The sequence below is a fragment of the Perca fluviatilis genome, chromosome 8 (assembly GCF_010015445.1).
Source record: "Perca fluviatilis chromosome 8, GENO_Pfluv_1.0, whole genome shotgun sequence".
NCBI lineage: Eukaryota > Metazoa > Chordata > Actinopteri > Perciformes > Percidae > Perca > Perca fluviatilis.
Genome location: NC_053119.1, coordinates 17,703,778 through 17,724,135, shown reverse-complemented (window position 1 = coordinate 17,724,135; position 20,358 = coordinate 17,703,778). Strand labels below are relative to the sequence as shown.

At 40.5% G+C, this 20,358-nt stretch overlaps 2 protein-coding genes across 2 annotated transcripts; both read right to left on the bottom strand.

Moving 5' to 3' along the window:
- Positions 1 to 430: 430 nt before the first annotated feature.
- On the bottom strand, positions 431 to 4,820 carry islr2 (immunoglobulin superfamily containing leucine-rich repeat 2). The gene is made up of 2 exons (XM_039808507.1): positions 4,506 to 4,820; positions 431 to 3,765 (listed from the first exon to the last, which is right to left on the bottom strand). The coding sequence occupies exon 2, from the start codon at positions 3,754 to 3,756 to the stop codon at positions 1,618 to 1,620; it is 2,139 nt and encodes a 712-aa protein (XP_039664441.1). The 5' UTR covers positions 3,757 to 3,765; positions 4,506 to 4,820; the 3' UTR covers positions 431 to 1,617.
- Positions 4,821 to 9,492: 4,672 nt separating this feature from the next.
- On the bottom strand, positions 9,493 to 20,358 carry sema7a (semaphorin 7A). The gene is made up of 14 exons (XM_039808506.1): positions 20,069 to 20,358; positions 19,662 to 19,801; positions 18,769 to 18,798; positions 18,550 to 18,645; positions 18,197 to 18,299; positions 17,293 to 17,403; positions 16,854 to 16,996; positions 15,647 to 15,825; positions 14,272 to 14,380; positions 13,554 to 13,749; positions 13,267 to 13,379; positions 12,457 to 12,599; positions 11,907 to 11,965; positions 9,493 to 11,815 (listed from the first exon to the last, which is right to left on the bottom strand). The coding sequence occupies exons 1-14, from the start codon at positions 20,169 to 20,171 to the stop codon at positions 11,385 to 11,387; spliced, it is 1,956 nt and encodes a 651-aa protein (XP_039664440.1). The 5' UTR covers positions 20,172 to 20,358; the 3' UTR covers positions 9,493 to 11,384.

Below are 20,358 nucleotides of genomic sequence, written 5' to 3'. Positions count from 1 at the left end.
ATTTCTAGAGTAAAAAAAAATTAAAACAAAAAACAAAAAGATCAAAGGGAGGCTTTGTGTTGATCATCGCTTTCAAACGCAGCAGTTTTTTTTCTTTCCCTTCTGCATGAATACACTCCAAAAACCCAGAGCCAGTCTATTTTTTTATATTATGTTATAAAGACAGCCAACCAAACTCCCATAATAAAAAAATACAGCGAACCAAACTCCCATAATAAAAAGGCATCAAATAAAGAAAACTCATAAAAAAAATGAATCGGGCAGAAATCTGAATCGATTCTTAACGTCAGCTGGTTGTATCAAATAGTATTTATGTTTTTATTATTCTTTCAGATAGATGAGAACAGAACTAAATTACATTTAGAAAATAATGTTCTATATTTTCCCCCTGAAACGTCTCAATCCGCATTTCAAAGACAAATCCAGAAAATAGTCTGTATAGTTTCATGTTTTATTAATTCCACTTACATAAAATGATATCAAAAAATCTTTAAAGGTCACGGGTTTCGTTTTTCGTTTCGTTTTACAACAGTTCACAAAAAGTCACTATATGCATCCAATTACAAGACAGTGAAGCCGCCAGACACAGTGCGCCCTTTAGTTGAGGCTTCATAGAAACTTTCCGTCGTAAAAAAAAGAATAATTTCAATTCACATGGCTTTACATCACAGGTTGACAGTAACATCTAAAGTCCTCTAGACTACACTAATAAAAACCACACAAGGAAATACGCGTGACATGCCATGGACACGTTCATTGTAAAAAGCGAGAGTAGGCTAATAACAAGCACCCGTAGATTAAGAGGTTAAAGTCGCACATTTTTAAAGCCTTACAATACGTCAAACAACATTTTGTTGGTAAATAACCTGGGATTTCTCGTTAAGCACAACACACAATTGAAAGTGAAATTTCCCTTTTTGGACTCACAGGACAGCAGGCAGCTCAGCACCGACAGCAAATATCTGCATCTAGTATCATTTAATCAAATATCATCATCCAAATCTGCGACAGGACGAGTCAAGTTGAGCCGGAGTGCCGACACCTGAGGAGATGGTAATTGGCCACTATGAGATTTGTTCTCATCCTTACACAGTTAAGAAAGAGCAATTGGTACCTGATGTCAGTTTGTTTTAAATGACTATAAAACATATGGCACGTTTTGTTTGCTTTTTTGTTCTCTCCGAAACGGTGATTTCTTTTTAATATATTTTTTGGGTTTTTTTTGCCTTCAATTACGCAAAACTCCGGCGAGCACCGCGCATCGCCGTTTGCACAATTTGTGCCCATATCTGTGTCTGTCCTGCAGAAAGGGAACATGTTGCTGCTTTCCTGACAGTTTTGAGGTCTTATAAAACTGTAGAAAACTGTGCTTGCATTGTATACTTATGTTGCTTATTTTAACCTTACAGTAGACTACAAATGTCACATGAATCAATTCACAATCTCAAGTGATTGACGGAGTACTTTCTGAGGTAAAGAAAATTAAAAGATCCACCTTTGTTTTTATGAGAAGCCAACCTTGTTCACGTGAAGTAATGGTGGGTGAGTTACCTGCTTGAATGTAGGCTACTTAAAAGTAAACAAAATGTACAGTATACTCGCAGACGTCAGTGGAGCTCAGCGGCTTGGCTGCTTGTAGTTGCCGTTGATCTCCTCCGAGATGTTGACTGCCTCTGCTCCCAGCGGTAATCTGTCACTGTACTCCGAGCCCATTTCAAACTCCTCCTGGTTGGTTTTGGATGAGGATCCGGGGATGGACTCTGTCACCACGCTCCCCTCAGCCTCTACGTCTCCTTCCTCTCCCTCGGCATCTCCCTCCCCCTCGCCTAACTCGCTCGGGTCGAAGGTTTTCTCTGACTCCACGAAAGACGCCCTGCGATCAAAGTCTCCAGTCATTTGTTTCTCCATCTGATCCGGATTCTGAGCCTTCATGATCAGCTTGTAGGTCTTCCCATGGTACTTGTATAACAAATGGCAGCAGGTGGCCCCCAGTAAGGGAACAGTGGCCAGACCCAGTAGGAAAATGCTGACAACCACGATGATAAGCAGGGAGGGGATTTTCTTCCTAGTTGTGAAGACTACTTGGACTTGGCAGTCCTGCCCCCCATAGGTGAGACAAAGTGTGTAATTGGTGCCAGGCTGTAAACCATGGAAGCGGTAGGCATTAACCCCCTCCTCTATATTGGACCACTGAACCATGGAGTGTCCATTACCTGTATTTACACAGAGGTAGAGCATGTCCAGGGTGGCCTTACTGGATGAGGACTGGTACAGACCAATGGCCTCTTTATTCACTGTTTCCTGGTTTTCAGTGTGACTGAGATGAAGGTTAGATTTGCTGCTGGGAAGCTGCAGCGGATTCAGCTGCACTTTGGCCTCCGTCTCTGATACTTCTAATGCAATAACACCAAAATCAAAAGTGTACTGCTTCAGGTCATCCAAGCTCAGGTTGAAGGCGTGGTTGGAGATGTGTTCACTGCTTTCTCTCACGCCACACTTGCTGGCAAAGGTGGGGTTCTTTGAAACGCCGCCGTCCTGCCCCGTGCCGACACTTTTGTCCGATGAACCTTCAGGACCGTCCTTTGTCTTTTCATCAGGCTTGGTCCAGTTGATCACATTGTTTTTGGAAATCTTGGGCTCTGCAGGCTTTTTAACGGATGGACGGATCTTGTCCACTGTAAAATCGAGCTTTGAGTTGCTGCCATGTTTTTGGGTGGCTGCCATTTCCACTTTAACATTGCTCTCTGCCTTACCTAACTCATTCACCGCAGAGCAGCTGTAATTTCCATCTTCCTTTTTACTCAATTGAGGGATGATGAGAGTGCCGTTTCTAAAGACGAGGAATCGATTGTTGGTTGTTTTATCATTAATTGGCACATCATTTATCTCTCCAGTGGAGGGCAAGGGGAACAGATAATTCTGATTTCCTGCAGTCACCTCCCAAATGACCTGTGGTGTGGGGCTCCCTTTTGTCTCACAATTTAAAATGACCATCGAACCCTCATAGAGCTCTGTGTTCTCAATGTTGGGCTGATGGGTAATTGTGACAGTAGGGGCCTTACAGTCCAGTTTGGGAATCGCTGTAACCATTGTGCCATTCAGATGTTCAGGGGCATCACATAAAATGGAATTTGGATCAGGGACAGAAATCTTGGTTGTCGTGATCCAATCCCTTAACCACTCCAGGCTGCAGGAGCATATGAAGGGGTTGTTAAAAATCTGAAGGTGGGACATGGAGGAGAGAGCACTGAAGGTACCCTGCACAATGGTGGTAAACTTGTTGTTGTTGATGCGGAGCGACCTCAGGTCTTTCAGGGTGGAAAAGGCGTCCTTTGGAAGGCTCACCATCTCATTGTTGTTCATTTTCAGGAGCTGCAGGGCTGTGAGGTTGTGCAGATCCTCCCATGGAAAGTTCACAATTTTGTTGTGGCTGATGTCCAGGTTGCGGAGCTGGATCAGACCAGCCAAGGTGTCTGCTTCTATAGTAACTATCTCATTGTGGGCCAGCCAGAGAGAGGAGACCTGTGTAATACTGATGAAGCTTTTACTTTTCAGAAATTTGATCTTATTGGCAGAAAGGCTCACGGTGGTAACATTGGTGGGGAAACCCACAGGTACTACCAGCAGGTCTTTGTAAGCACAATCAGCAAACTGGTGGGCAAATTTATCCTGGCAGCTGCAGAGCTCTGGACAGCACTGCACAATGCCAACCACAGTAGTCCAAAGGGCAAGGAGCTGCAGGAGCTGTCTCGCCATTTTCTGCACCTGCAAGCAGCAATTACCAGACATCAGCCCAACGTCCAATTTTTATCAGACATTCACATAACATTATGTCCATTATACCAGCGGAAATGCACTGTGGAAGCTTTTACATCTTATATCCATTTAGACATGTTTTACTGGGTAGGCTATGCTTTTCAAGGGGAATCAAAGCTCTTTAATGCAGCTTACAATTGCATGACAAACTCATAAAAACTAAAAACATCCCAGATGAATACTGCTGCTGCTGTCATTCCATCTAGTTTAAAGAATCAGCAAATGTTCCTTTTGTTTCGTATGGCACTTTAACCATATGCACTACACAAAAACGACATAGATTTTTTTTTTGAAGGAGTTTTAGACAACTTACGAATAAATAAAAGCAAATATGCACAAAGCCTATGCTGTGTGTCATATTTTCAGCAATTTCAGGGTCAGGTGGTCTCCTGCTCTGAGCGCGTTTCCACAATCCGATGCGGAATAACTGGCGCATTAAGGTGATCAGACCTTTGATTTTTGCAGCTAATTAAAAACATACTTTTAGCAAGAGTTCAATTGCAATATTGCCATTATCAGTTTACATAGAGACTAGGCTATAGCTTTTTGCACTCGTGAACAGATGCCCTTGTGATTCATCGGAGTTGCCTACAGGGCGATGTTGTTTCACCTTATCTTAGATCTGGATGCTTCTTTTTTCATCTTTTACGCCTATAGTAACTGCCCCATTAACTACTGAATCGTCTTACCTGTCCAATGTTAACTTCAATTCCTGTGTGTTATTTATCACTTCCTGAAGTTTCCAATCCTCTGAAACAAGTTTAAGGTTCGAAAAAAACTCGAGTCCTCTTAGGTTGCGGATCCTTTCACATGACTTTTGCAGACATCGACAGCGTTGATGAAGGGCGGTGGAGGGAACATTTTTCCCGGTGAGTCGCTGTTGCGGTCCGAAGGCGCTTTTTTTCCTCCAGCGAGTGTGGGATCCACTGCGCGTTCCCGACGCCGCGAAGCGAGAAAAGGAACCGTGAACGCGCAGCCTCTCCCATCTCTCTCATCACTATTAAAGATACAGACGCTCCGGGTCCTCCACCCTCAAAGAAAATTCATAATTTAGGACCTGATGTTTAATTTATTACCCCGACCCAAGCCATAATCTTTGACCTCATTCGGTTTGGCTGCAGCCTATTGTCTTTAATTAAAGGACGTAGACAAGAGTTTCCAAACGCACTTAGATTTGTCCTGCGACTAACAGCCTACAGACACAATTTTCAGCACTGCTGCATTAAGAAATTGTCTTTAATATAAAAACAATAACAACAACAACAACAACAACAACAAAAACCAAAAGACCAAAGGCTGAATTCAGATGAATCCAATAAGAGAAAATACCCCAAATCTTGAACCAGATCATGTGCAGATAATTTGATGGCATTTAATTATGTTATTTGACGCCTAAATTGATTTGCACGATTTAGTGAACGTGTTACAACTGGAAGTGGAATACAAAGCTAGTAGAAACCGCTTTAAGGTAAATCATAAATGTGTTATTCTTAATGTTTTGAAACGGAAATATTCTCAAATGCGCACATGTAATCCGCTGGTTTGTTTTGAATATATGTGGTCGATTTTTACTTTAAGCCTATTTTTTTAATAAACATCATTAGTCATAATTGTTCCTTAATTATTCAGCCAGTGTAAGTATCTGAAGAGACTTGTTTGCTGCTCAAATACTGCCATCGTCTGGTGTTCTGTAGCATGAACTGCGTCAGTTCAAACAGACCACTTGGCCATAATGCATAGGCCTAAATCTACACTATCTAATCACTAAGAGAATATTTAATGAATCTAAAGACCCACACCCTGCCTTTAGACATGGCTGTGGTCCTTAATTTGTATAGTCCATAGTTCATATTTAGCTTTCTTAATTTATAGCTTGGTGGCCCAATTTATTCTTTTTTAGATCAATTAGATCATTATATCTGATGTTGTATTATAACCCTTGGACAAAGTTTAGGACTTCAGTGTAACTAATGACTGTTCATTGTGTGTTACATTGTAATTCATTATTGTGATATTTCTGTTACTCGCTGTCACTGATATAGAACACACACGCAAGAAGTGTAAACTTGTGCGGCCTTCGACAAGAAACCTCTGAAGTGTCTTCTGGTGTATTCTTATTACCATCACAATCATTTTTGGAAGAAACTCACTGGTTTGACTGCTGAAGCCTTATATAAGAATATAATTCCTTTATTGTCATTGTACAGAATACAATGAGATGTGGAGTGCTACTCCTGATCAGTGCAATAAAAAGACACGGGAAAAACCCCACATAAACAAAACAACTTCAGCAAACAAACATCCACAGCCGACAACACATGGTCTAAAATAATAAAAAAATATTTATATTATTTTATGAATAAATAAGTAAATATAATGTAAGTTTGCACTACAACAAGAGTATGTATTGCTCAAGAATAAATATAAGTATTGCACTAGTATGAATGTAATTATTGCACTAGAATAAATGTCATCATTGCACAAGATCCAGTAGTTTTGTCCACGAAAGACCATCAACATATTACAGCATATTAATCAACTTTGGAATTGAAGGGAGGAATGATTAAGTTAACACATTTTAAATGTATAAATGGGCATGTGAGTATGGTTTTAAGACAGATGTGAAAAAATGGGACCGTATCTTTTAATACTTGGTGTGGATGCCATGGATGTGTGTTGGGGTTTGATAGTCAGTTCTGTTAAACAACAGTGACCTCTGCTGTCAAAAGACTGTTATTACAGACACAATATGTATAATTCTTGTACTTGTAGTAAATTATACAATACTAGTACAGAGCCCATGGAAAGGCCGATTGCTTGGCCTGTGGTATTGCTGCTTGTAGAATTCATCAAAACCAAATTGTACCTCAAAATTACTTACAGAAGGACCCCACACCACTAGCCTAGGCTACAGACTTACAGTGTAGGCTACGTCTACATCAGAGGAAGACATTGTAGGCCTACCTACTACTGTATTTACCTGACAGAGAACGGGGCAGATTCAGAATGTAATCACAAAATATCACAATGAAAATGTGGAGTAGGCTAATCAGACATTAGCATCATGGATTTATGGCAGTGTGCACATATCTGCATTCATCAACCACCAGAACTGGACCATTTGTGTGTGGGTGTGTGTGTGTGCGCGTGCAGAGAGAGAGAGAGAGAGAGAGAGAGAGAGACGGTGTTGTCTCGTGTTGTAGCCTATGGTCGTTAACAAATTTAACATTTCAGCAGAGGTGTTCATTTCCATACAGGTTTAGTGGCATTGACGTTAACGGAAAAGTATGGATTTGATCGCGGGGGTATTTTGATGACGGTAATGTTATTAGTGTTGTAAGTTAGCAGTAGACTTAATTAGCCCGACCCAGGGTGCTGTGTCTGCCCGGTTCAACTCTGAGATGTGTCGCATTGCAGAGCGCTGTGAAGGAATAATCTCCGAGATTACGTTATGTTCGGCCAGCTCACAGCAATTTAATAGATATAAATGCATAATAAATGCAGGAAAAGAGTCAAAGGCTGTAACACCCCCCACCCCCCCACTGTTGTAAAGCGTTCTGCATGTGGCATCTGCGTGTGATGTGCAGGTTACCTTCCTCCCAAACCCGGACACATACATACAGATACGTCTGGCTTTATTAGATAGATAGCCTGCCTATGTGGCATCACGCTCTGTCTGCCACTTGTTGTCTGTGGTTGTTGTTTTGCATGTGTGGGATTCTGAAACGTCCTTAAATTTGGGAATTGTCGTCTGTTTATTCAAAGTCAAAGACAGTCCAAAGTAGTGCTACTTTGCAAATATTTTGTGGGTCTGAGGTGTATTTCACATTTTAGCTGCCAAAGATCCGCTGCTTTCTTTGACCCTCTCTGTCTCTGGTCCTGCGCTTTGCAGTGTGAGAGGGGGAGTGGCCAGCGGCTAGAGGCGGCAAAAGCCAATGTGTGCTTCTTTTACCAACGATATATTTTGCATTTCTAATCCAAACAACGTCAAACTTGGCACTGCAATTACTCGTGCCCATAACAAGACACCTGTCAAGTTTAAAATCCATCAGACTAGCGGTTCTAGAGATATGCGCATAACACACACACAGACAGACAGACAGACGTTCCTGCAATTGATAGATAGATATTCACTCATGTTTTAGATAATGTTTTTTTCTGTATTATGTTGTTCATTGGAACATGTAGTACAGTTTGTTTTTAATCCTCAGGGTGGGGATCCAGCCATGAACCATGACTATTGTTTCCTTGCTTAGAAAAAAAAAAAAGTTTGTTTTTGTTCCATGATTTCCTTTACTTTCAGTAGACTTTCCTTTTCCTGAGGCACAACAGGAAAACATGGAGCTGTAAACTGTCGTCCAAATCGTCTGGGGACCAAGGCCTACTGGGGCGCATATCAGAGCACAGCAGAGACCAGAGAGTCACCATATCTCACAGTTTAGACTGCAGTTTGGCGCCATCCATTCTCAGAGCTGCAGTTAAGACAGTTAAGAGATTTTGGCACTTTAAAAATAGGCTTCAGCTTGAGCAGAGATGGTCTGGATTTAATTAAACAGGGTGGCTCAAACAATGGCTCATGTAGACACCACAGACCTATCATGAACATTTTTTTGACATGTCCAACTGAACTGTAACCCTTCTCAGCAGCCAACAACAGTCTACAGGTCAGGAAACACCGGAGGCTCTGAGCTGTCATGGCAGGTGCCGGTCTGCTCCGGCTTAAGTGACCTGACATCAAAACACATGTACAGTTGGTGAATCATCTCTAGTCATGCTAAGCCCTACACCCATGGGTGGATTACTGAACGCGCCTACCAGGACTAAGTGCCCAAGGGCTCAAGTCCGAGCCTCTGCGTGAAGCCGCTGTTATTGACTCTGCATATCTTGTTGCATGGTCAAAGTGCCTAGTCATTAATGTCAATAACAGAGCCCCAAAAGTCTTACTGAAAACCTGAAGGAATAGCCTAAACATTCACTTTGAAGATGCCACAAGAAAGAAACCATCATGGTACGTTTTAAGTGAGTGTCCATCCCCTCAGTTTTATCAATAGGACTTTACAGGGGATGAGTACTATATGCAATATGGGCCCTTCAACTCTGTGAGGAGATATCCAAATAGCAAGTGCTAAACAACAGCCTTGTGGTGTAGTGTCATAATCGGCCTATGACTACACCGCTAGGAAAATAAAACAACAGTTCACACAGAGCCGCCTCTTTCTAGAGTGACTGTGTTGTAACCTAAGATGGCAAACAAGTGACATTATTGGTGGTTTTGGTGGAGCCTTGTAGAACACATTATATATTACTTCATATGTGAAGTCACTGTTGTGTGGAAAGACAACATTTTTCCTGAACTGAGGATGACAACCCAACATAACAGCAGGGTTTGGCCACAAACAAGAGAGCTAGCACGCCTAGATGACTGTGCTTCAAGATTTTTTTTCTCAACTCACTAACATAAAAAAAATCTCAGATTATTTTTGTATCAGGTGGCAAAGTAGGTCAGGTGAAAATCAGATTTGACTGTGATGTAGATGTGTAAGGTTCATCTTAGATGACAGAAATATAAACAGCAGAAGAATTCTAATGAAGCTTTTAACTACTTCATCTGAAAGAATATCTGGACATGAATACAGGATTTCCACATGGGTGGTTGTGGAGTGATGGCTGGAGGGATACAGGGTAGTTGTGTTTAATTTTCTTTCCTTGTATAAGCAAGATGGAGTCACTTTGTCGTCATTAGCAGGGTTCAGACTTTAGATCCAGGAATAAGACAGATTAAGCTAAAGATCTTTAGTTGTTGCCTGTCCTCTGATCAGTCTGCACATGGTTTACTGAGTGCCATGTCTGATGAAGGCATGACCTACTAAGGACGAATAAACTACCTTCTTGAAACCACTTATGAGTGGATCGAAGAGAGACGTGACTACGAATCCTTCTTTTTCTTCTGTATTCTTTTTAATTTGAATGAGCAGGAAATCAATCTTATGTACTTACTGTACATTTTTAGGGAGCATTTTCAAATAATCATCATACAAAATTACTTTTTTTGAAATTATAAGGACACAATGTTGCTTGCACGTATAACAATCTCCAGTATGAAACAAAATATGTTGTCAAAATACTATTAACTTAATAAATATATTTAGCTTAGTTGTTTTTTTAAACATTTTAAAGAATAATTTGTTGTTTAAATTAAGACTATGTAAATTGAATCCGTAAGCAATAAAACACAACCTTGCTTAATTCAATACACGCAGGATTTGCTGCTACAGCCTTAAGAGGTCTGAACTGACCTTTTGGTAGCTTTTAGTTGCTAATGTTAGCAGACTTTAGCCAGATATTGCTCGATAATGGTCATTACTAAGCCTGTTCTCTGACTTTTATCTACTCTTGCTGGTGTTGTACTGTTGTAATTATCACTTGTGGCAACAGTGGCTACTGTTTGACAAAAGTTACATAATCTCACTTTAATATAAATAACTGACTGGAAAAGTAGCTTATATAAAACTTCAATGTCACAAGTGAGCACACTCAGTAGATGCAAAACTATCACCTTCAACAACCAACTCAAATCTGTTCTGCTTCAACTGTTTTGTGGGACTAATCTCCATTGCTCACACTGCAGCTAATATTGATGTGTTTCTCTTTGTCAATGCAAAAATATATGTTGTGTTATTCAAACAAATTTACTTTTTTGTCAACATTGAAGTGAAAATGAAACAAGCTCGCTACTTTTCAACAGGGAAATTCAGGGAGGGTCCCTGGCTGCCTCCACCCTTCCCATAACAATCTCAAACAAATAATCTGTCAGCAGTGCACTTGAGTGGGGCACAGAGGGAATTTACACAGGAACTTTACTTTTTTCTGACCTCTAATCAAACCACAGATCAAAAAGCTGGCCTCAACATGTTCACGCACTACTACTCCATCACACCTACTTACTCTCTGACCTGAAGCTTTTGCACTCATCATCATAACATTTTAAAGGTGTGCTTTGGTTTGGATTGAGCTCTTGTTAAAAGGAATTCCTTCAGATTTCTTCTTACACCTTCTCTTTTTCCCCTTACTCACTCTAAGTACTCAATGAAATACATTTACACATTACAGTAATTCACGCAGGATGCTGAAGTCATTGACTGATCATCAGCTGATCCCAACAAACACCTATTGGGCCCCTCAGATCAATCAAGCTGTGTTCTGCTCGTTGTGCTGCTTTCTCCCTCCATCACACCAACCTCTTCGTATTCTGGCTTCTCTTTTAAAAAGAAACTTGGCTACAGCAGTGTCCTGTTGACTTGAAAACCTTTTTTTTTGTTTTTTTTTGCCAAACACAGCTGTGTGACCGCTTGCACAAATAAGGTGTTAGGTTCTGAGCAGTGTGTGTCCTGCCGGTGTTAAAATGGATTTCCTTTAATGCTTCCTGCGTCCTGGCCTGAGAGCAATGGCAAGGACAAAGGGTCTGGGGATTTTGATGTTAGATTTTCAAACATGAGATCTGGAACGGCAGAAAAGCTTTTCAAAGAGAAAGGAGTGTAACGTTTAAATAGTCATTTTTGCGGATGCACCTATCTGAAAATCCCCAACACTGTTACAGCCAGTCCAAGGGTGATCCATGCTTTCTGCTGCACCACAGCTGATGCATCAGTTGTTCTGACAAAGGAATTGCTTCTGTCCGTTTTTTCATTTGTATCTGGGATCATCTGCTCTGTAAGCTGATACGTTTTCACCACTTTAGTGTAGTCTTTCTCTTTGGAAATACACTTGTAGCCGCCATAGTTCTCTTGTGCCATGTTGGGGATGAGGTGCAGGCAGTTAGACTGCATTTGCAGACAAGGGCTGCTCTGGCCTCTATGCTCCCAGGTGTAAACAGCGTGGTAAGAGTCTATAGGACAGGAGAGATAGAAAGAGACACCCAGTGGGACAGAGTGAGCTGTACTCAAATCCACTGGTGATGGTGGAGCCGTCTCCCGTTTGGTCCGGTTTACTTGTTTTTGTTCTACAAGAATAAAAAGAAGATACAGTGGGATGGAATGAAAAGCTTTTGAGCCCTTAGCAAGTGTGTATGAATAAGTGTCATCATTAGTTACCTTCTACTGATGTAGGACACACAGTTCTGTTCCCAGAAATGATATTTTGAATGCCCCCACTGAAAACAAAAACATAACAGATGTTTCAACAAGTGCATTTCTTTATGAGAAATTAATGACTTTGATGTTGCCCCGGTGATCAATTTTCAAGTGATCAAGGTTGACTTTCTTAAATAAATGCTCATCTTTGCATCAACATTTCTTCTTTCTTAGATAATTTTTTGGGCTTTTCATGCAGCCTTTCATTTTTGACAGGACAGGTGTGAGAGAGAGAGGGGGAAGACATGCAGGAAATTGTCACAGGTTGGATTCGAACCCTGGACCTCTGCGTGAGGCATAAACCTCTCAGTATATGTGCACCTGCGCTACCACTGACCAACCCGGCCACATCAACATTTATTCTTATCTTTTGCAGAAAGGTAATTTTCAGAAGAACCTGCAGAGAGCAGCTATTTCAATATTGTTGGCTGTAATATGTTGTAATATGATAAGGCTTTGCACAGTATAAAAAAAGTCTGCTAAAGTTGAATGCAGTCCACATTCCACTTACGGGACAGTTGGGGTACATCCAAATGGCGTCCAGGCACAGTACGGGTCCCGGGCCAGAACACAATCTGCACAGGACTTATTCTCCTGACATTTCTGGAGATCCATGATAGAAATCTTCTCCGAAAAACCCACCACTAGTCTTTTCTGAGCAAAGGTAAACAGAAACATACCCTTGGGTGCAGTGCAAAAAGCTGTAAACACAACACTGACATACAGTATTATGACCATACAAAGTTACTATGGGGAACATGCTAGAAAATAATCGGCAATATACACACCCAGCATATATGATTCACGAAAGCACTTGGAGTTATGTTTCTGATGCACCGGTATGTAAGTCTCATATTTCTTTTACCTTTTAGCTCTGTTTTGTTCTCAACCAACTAATAAGGGAAATTCTTGTCTCTCTCTGCTGCTAAATGCTCCACTAATCGCTAATTTTGCCTGTCTGCTGTTAGGTGCTGGGCAGGAGCATACAGTTGGTTTTTTAGAGCTTTTATGCTGAAAATAGCTGCCTGTTGCGGCTGGAAATGAGGTTGATGAGAGCTGTAAGACTGAAATAAAACAGTGAAGCTGCGGGACGTCACGATAGATACTAAAACTCTCTATAAAGCTGAGGGAATCTCCAAAGTCAGGTAATAATTCTCTGTGGATTTGTTACTATCAGTGACCCCTTTCACATTGCATAGTCATTTAATATAAAAAAATGATTAGTGCAGCTTTAAAATATTTAAATGACATTTCCATGTAAAAAATATTTTTGACCTAAGGGCAGTGGCTGACAAAACACAATGCATTGCATTTTAAATACCTTTTTGGAGTCCAACTTCATTGATTGTATGGCTGAACGGCTGGAGAGTTGCGTTTCAGAGATGATAAAAGGTTCTGACCCAGCCTCTAAGACTTTATGGATCTTTCCAGAATCTGTTGAAACAGCACAGCAGCATTTTATAGAGTTGCTATTTTGGGAGTGATACTGTATTTTTAGCCCATTGTTGCTCACAGAGATTACAGACAGTGCATGAATACAAGCCAGATCAACAAGCAAACACACAAGGGCATAAATAGCTAAACAAAGTACTGAAGACCAGAACATACCAGTAGCCAGAAGCAGAATGTTATACATGCGCTGGTCTGCTGCCTCGACTCGGTCCACAGCTATCTTGGTGTAGTTGTGGCTGCTTATATAAAATGGAGCTCTATAATGCACAGAGTGAACCCAGTCAGTCATCTCTGGGTAATCCTTCACCATATTGACAGTGGCCAGTGGCAGGGTCCTGCTGTTTTTTACACACTGAAAAATACATAGGCACAACATTTTTTTTAGTTTTTTTTTATTATTTAAAAATAGTTTGTATACTGGAGGAAATGGAAACATAAACTGAATGTTTGTCTACACTCAGGATACACAATTCTAACATCTTCCGGTACACAAAACTGAAGGCATTTCAAGTTGTATAAAAACAAACCAGATAAACATTTCCTAAAAGCTATAAGCTGCATAGATGGAAGGCACAGGACGTGTTGCTATGCGTTTACAAGAGATAGCAACAGGACAAGAGGAAATTCTGCAAATCTATTTTAGATTCTCAGCTACAAGGGTGATGGGAATAAAGACACACATCTTCCACGTTTTCACCCATTTATGTAACATGCCTGTGGGTTTTTTTTACCTACAACCTTACTCATGGAATGTGATAAACACTCCCCACAATAAATGTGAGTGAGGCCAATAAGATGGTTGGACATAAAAACAAAACCCTTCAAGGAACTATTCAGTCTCAACACAGCAACATAGCAACAAAACAAATGTTACCGTTCCTGGCCTTGGTTTGGGAATGACTTCGTTGTAGCCCTTGAAAGTTGAGTTCTCAAATATTTCTTCAATCATTCCAATTGAATAGATGCACACTGCTGTGGAGTTCCTAGAAGAGAAATAAGATAACTAATTCAAGATTCAAAATCCTTTATTAATCCCACAATGGGGAAATGCACACTGTTGCAACAGCAAGGGATAAGTAAAATACGCAGATTAACAAACAATAATAAATATAATTAAAGAGAATACATATTAAAATAGTAAAATGTATTTACATTGCTAACTGAAGTTAGCATACCAAATACTAAATTACGGTGCGGTACTCACAAAATGGAACATTGATGTAAACTTTGTGTATCTGACAGAATATATGATAAACCCTCCATTACACTTAGAGATATGTATCCAATTTCCAGATCAGGCATACAGGCTTACAGGGGCTTGGTCAAACTGTAGAAGGGCATCTCCCTTGGCCATTCAGCTTGATCCACTTAAGGACTAAAAGTCAGGATAGCTATTTTTGAGCATCCTCCTTTAAAATATGTATCTTTTGTAAGTCCCCCAACCTTATAGAAGAGCAATACTACATTTCTGGAACACCTCTTTAAGTACACAAAGTATAATCATGAAAATGTGTGCATCTCCTAATGTGAGACTAAAAGGAATGGAATGATGTTATGTGTGGCTCTGATCTTAATGAATGGAACCTTGAATAAAAGGGTAGAAATAGTAAATGATGTCTCATTAAAGGTGCTCTAAGCGATGTTGGTAGATGTTATTCTTGTTGACGTTCAAAGTATTTTCAAACAAAACAAGACTATCTCGCCCCTCCCTCCTCTTCATCCCGTCCCCTCCCCCTCCCTTCCATGCTTCAGCGAACTAACCCCCCCAACCCCCACCCCAAATCCTTCTTGTCGGTTATTGGCTGAACGCTGGAACGCACGGTTTGTTATGTTTTTGTGGTCCAGGTTGGCCACTTTGTTTTTGTTGGCATTTGTGGACCCTGGTGTGTCTACAGAGACCATGTTTTTTTTTTACGGTGTGTTAAGGGGATCGGCATCTCGCGGATAGTGAGGAGAGGTTTGCTGTATGTGACAAAAAATGCTGTAGCCTAAAAAAAAATCGCTTAGAGTACCTTTAAACCAGATCTGCATGTGGCCAAGCCACTCTCCTCTCCTGTGTTTGTTATATATAGATGTAGTAAGTCAAAGCCAACAGCCCAGGGTTAGTTTTGTCTCCATGGGTAAAAAAAACAGAACAAAATGCTGAGCTTTCAATTTCAAGGGAGAGCCACTCTGTGTTAACCTGTCAGCGTGTCGCTCATGTTGTTGCGTAGCTACTGCTGATAATAAAGGAAGGGAAAGTGCCTAACCAGCTGCTTGTGAAAAGGGCATAGACTCTTGTGTCATGCCAGTCCTCAGCGTGCATCACATAAATGTCTTGGAGTCGGTTGAAATACAGCGACTCCTCTGGAAACCCACAGACAAGCCGCGCTTTGAGGAAAGATGTCCAAATGTTTTGGAAGAATCTTTTTGATCCGCCTTCATCAACCTGCAAAATGACACCAATAAATCACATCGGGAAGTTTTCTTGCAAACTGAAATTCATCAACCAAGGGTTATTTGATAGGACTGTCGTTACATGGGCCAGCTTTTGTTTGGTTTTGCACAGATGTCAAATAACAAGGGTGTTGAAAAGATTATATTTCACCACAGCAGCATGCCAGGTTAATTCATAGAGGATGAGGAAGGATGAGGAAGCCTGACTCAGCGGTGCAAGTAGTGGAAATGAGACCACAGTGCTGCAGATGGTTGCACTTAACTGCATTTATTATGTGTGTGCCTTTGTCAAAGCCTGGCTTTATATTCCAGTAACTGCTGGATATCACTCAGCTTTATTACCAGCTCTCTTTGTACAGTGCAAGTAAATAATACATTTCCTACAAGGATATCATTTTATCCATGATGACAGCCTGAACCCTCAATACGGGCATATCAATATAAATGGCTGGCCTTAACCATTGTTCCTGGAATTAACATAGATTAAAATCAGCATCAAAGCTGCTTTGAATGACGGTGGTCTTTCATTTCCTTTGGCAAATTCAGGAGGGGTTACTGTAGCAGACACAGCCGACACTCTCATAGAACATTCAATGTCAATATATTCATTTTGATGCTACATTATAAACCAAATGAAAAAGACTTTGTTCTGTTTGGTTGATCTGTTTCCATTCACGTGTACAGTCAGTTTTAAAGTTCATTCTTGACCTTAGAACCAACAGTTGACAAAATAATCTCACCTCAAGATCCATTTAGTGGGTCCTTTGGAGCTTTTGATCGTATTACACAACCTTCATCAATATTTCACATTCTTAGGCTGAAAAGCCCTGCTCGCACCCTCCAACGGCCAGGCTCGTCCTTTCATCCAACCAAACAATAGTATCACATTGCCATCGCCTATCTTGTTTGAATATCGATACTAGTATAAATTTGACTGAATTGGTTTTGGGTAATTTGATGTGGCAGTCTAGTAAGATGAGAACTTCACTGAAGCCAAGTCCACTTCAGTGTCCAGCGTACCTTACAAACTCTGGCAACCCTCGATATCCAGGGGTCAGCCTCCCGGTTGTGATCAGAGTTCTTTTCACGGAAAAAGATGTAGATTTTCTCGTTGTCAGGGTCTTCCCTACGCTTCACCCAGGACGCAGAGATGAAGGTGGGCTCTGTGAGAGAAGGAGGTGTTTACCAAACTGCTTCACTGTTTACAGTACAGTGCTCTGCCAACAACAATATTTGGCATAGTGGCCTGTGACAATAAGCTTGGTATGTGAGACCAAAACAAAATGAAAGTGCACTGAGGAGTGGACAGAACAATTAGTTAAGGAGTTGAGCACGCTCAGAACAAACTGATACTAATCAGGTGCATCATTTTCATACAAGATAAAATATTATTTATTGTTGCTGATTTGCCCTGTTGTATTCATCCTACATTATAAATGGACTTCAGTCATTTACTCACCTGAGACCCAGTTGTCATACATCCAGACATTAGTTCTGCTGCCAGCTTTCCTTCTGAATTGTAACGAACTTCCATCAGCATTCAAAGGTGCTGCTGAATATAGATCCCCCTCTAAAAATAGCAGAGAGACATAAGTAAGTAAGTAAGTCAATTTTATTTGTATAACAGGGGAGGCAAGACATTCCACAGCCTAGGAGCCACTGCTTGGAATAATCGATCCCCTCTAGTTTTAAACTGAGTGTGGCGAACCACTAATAGCCTCTGACCTAATGACCTCAGACTACGGGTGGGAGTGTGAAGCTGTATCATATTAGAGAAAGGGGGAGGAACTTGGCTGTGCAAGGCTCTAAAAGTAAGGACCAGGATTTTAAATTGAATTCTATACTGGACTGGTAACCAGTGAAGTGATGCTAAAACAGGTGTGATGTGTGCTATTTTGTTAATGTGAGTTCTGAACAGCCTGGAAATGGTACAGCTCCTTCTTACTCAAAAAGGTAAAAAGACTGTAGTATCTGGACTTCTAACGGACTGTTACAGTAATCTAAACGAGAGGAAATGAAAGCATGAATGATCATCTCCAACTCACCCTTTGACACTAGTGTTCTTAATTTGGAAATATTCCTCAGTTGGAATAAAAAGTTTCTAACTAATTGTTTAGAGTGGTGCTCCAAGGACATGGCTGAATCAAAAACAACACCTAAGCTCCTGAGCCTAAGTCACCAATATGCTGCTTTATATGAGGGATTCTATGAAAACGAGCAAAGATGTTAAATAATTGAGTGCCAACTCTTCTATTACACATGACTTGATGTGGTTACATAAGTCTGCAACCCTGAGTCACATTTTTAAACCTTCAAAAACATGGGCTAATGTATGGTTGTACAAAAAGCTATATATATCATACCTACTGTGAGGCATATGGAGTTATGTCTGTACACGAACGGAGAGATGCCAGTCCCCTCATAACTCTCCACTATTTCATGAGACTGGTTGTTCACTGAAGAAAACTGTAGAATGAAAGTCAACACAATATTGTGCTAAGTTAGTTGTGATGGAAAAGTATCAAAACACCAGCCATCCAACACCCTACTGAAATTACAGACAGGGTGCTAATTCAAGTTTAATCAGAACCACAGCCGTGACACCAAAAAGCTCCATGCTTTAATCAGCTTTGCCCTGATGTTTCCGGAAAAATAAACTAGCCACAATAAATGCAATATGTCTGACTGAGTGACATCAACACATATAAACACTCACAAGCTTCCAACACTGTGGTTTGTGTCCATTTGTTCCACAGACAAACAGGCTGTCCTGAAACTTCTCGATCACAGTGATGACATTTGCACATTGGCCCTACAAATACAGAGACTGTTATTGCCAAGTCATCACACAGAACTGATCATGTTTTTCATTTTAAACATCAATTATTTAGCAAGTCATTTCTGATCACATAATCATCATTCTCTAGTTACTAACCTCTTGGCAGTGGGTTTTCAGAGGAAATGTCTGCAGGGGGACATCAATTGGTGGATAAATTAACATAGTTTTCACTTGAGGATAGTTTCAAATTAGACATTATAGGAGAAAAATGAACATTTCAAACATTATCTAATCACTAACTGACCCAAAAAGAATGTTGAACTTAAAGCGCTGCTTAAAAGACGGGCATTTTTGGCGATGAGGCATGTTTGAAATAGCTGGATGATAGATAAAAACGAAAAATCTGAAACCCACTTTAGGTTCTTACTCATGTATCCTTTCTCAGCCAAAAACATTTCTACTCAAGATAAGATAATGCCTTCTTAAATAGCTCCAGCTGTTCCTGCCACAGACTGGCATCCATTAGTGAAATGAAGATCTATATCTGTCTTATGGTCAGAACCGAACCACTTTTCCTCTTCTTTCTTAGAAAACTATACCATTATCTTATTATTAATTAATTATTGCAGTCTGATTAACAAAAGTCTCTGACTTTTCTGGATTATTATAAAATAGAAACTTCTGTATTTCACCCAGGTCTGTTTGTGACATGCATTTCACCAGCAGCAGTTAGTAAGCAGCTTCTCTTGAATTTACATGTTAGGTGGCTTTGAAAAGCCATATCTGTCAGCGAGCACTGCCAGACACACTCCTGCATGCAAACAATAGCTCTGTGACAGCCATCTGCTACAGTAACATCTAATTAGGACCCCAGCTGCATCACAAACTCCACTGTCACCGCCATGAACCACACAGAAATCAAGCTGGGAGCCCGTCAATAAACCATTAGATGAAGAGTATACAGACAAGTACATGTATAGCAGGTGATAAATTAACACTAAACAAAATGAAAAGATCAATTCAAAATCTATAAGTTCAGAAACACCCACCTCTATAATATGATAGTCATCCACATCAAGTTTCAACACAAAATCAGTACCTCCAACGTACATCTCCTCATAGTCATCATGATAGAAAAAAACACTGTGGTTCTGAAAGACCTGGTATTCAAATACATCATTGATTATATCTGAGGAAAAGAGAAGCATCACATTAATATATTTTATATATATGGCTATATGGCTATATGACCCGTAGGCTATGGATTAGAAGGTCAGTTTAAACCATATAGGCATACTGTATCGTGCAGCGACATCAAAGGTTGTAGATCTACCCGTAGTGTCAGAGTACAGTTAAACTAAACTGAACTAGATTTTAGCGGGTTCAAACAGTATTTGAAGACAGGATTAACTATGTAACTGTCTTTTCTAAACATCTACACCGAGGTGAACGTTACCTTTGCTCAGAAGTCTGGGATTATTTTTAGATCCAAGAGTCGGGGAATTAAGGACAAGTGGAAAATCGACAGCAAGCCAAACAATGAAAACAAATCGCTTCATTTTAGTCCTTAAAAGGGTAAATATGTCCTTCTCCCTGTTCGCAGAACGACGACCTTGTAAAAGAGCAGACAGGTGCTTATCTAGCAGGGAGGTAGCCTAGCCTCTGCAGTCTGATCTACTCCGCTTTCCGACGCGCACATCCCTAATGGACTGCAGTCAAGCCAGCCTCCACTTCAAAATGAGCGGT

What these genes read in the sequence shown, in the direction of transcription:
- islr2 (XM_039808507.1), bottom strand. Translation starts at nt 3,756, where the DNA reads ATGGCGAGACAGCTCCTGCAGCTCCTTGCCCTTTGGACTACTGTGGTT.
- sema7a (XM_039808506.1), bottom strand. Translation starts at nt 20,171, where the DNA reads ATGAAGCGATTTGTTTTCATTGTTTGGCTTGCTGTCGATTTTCCACTT. An exon ending in CATTCTGCTTCTGGCTACTG is followed by an intron (nt 13,380 to 13,553) that starts GTATGTTCTGGT and finishes CTGTTTCAACAG; the next exon opens with ATTCTGGAAAGATCCATAAA. An exon ending in TGAAGTTGGACTCCAAAAAG is followed by an intron (nt 12,600 to 13,266) that starts GTATTTAAAATG and finishes ACCTTTGCTCAG; the next exon opens with AAAAGACTAGTGGTGGGTTT.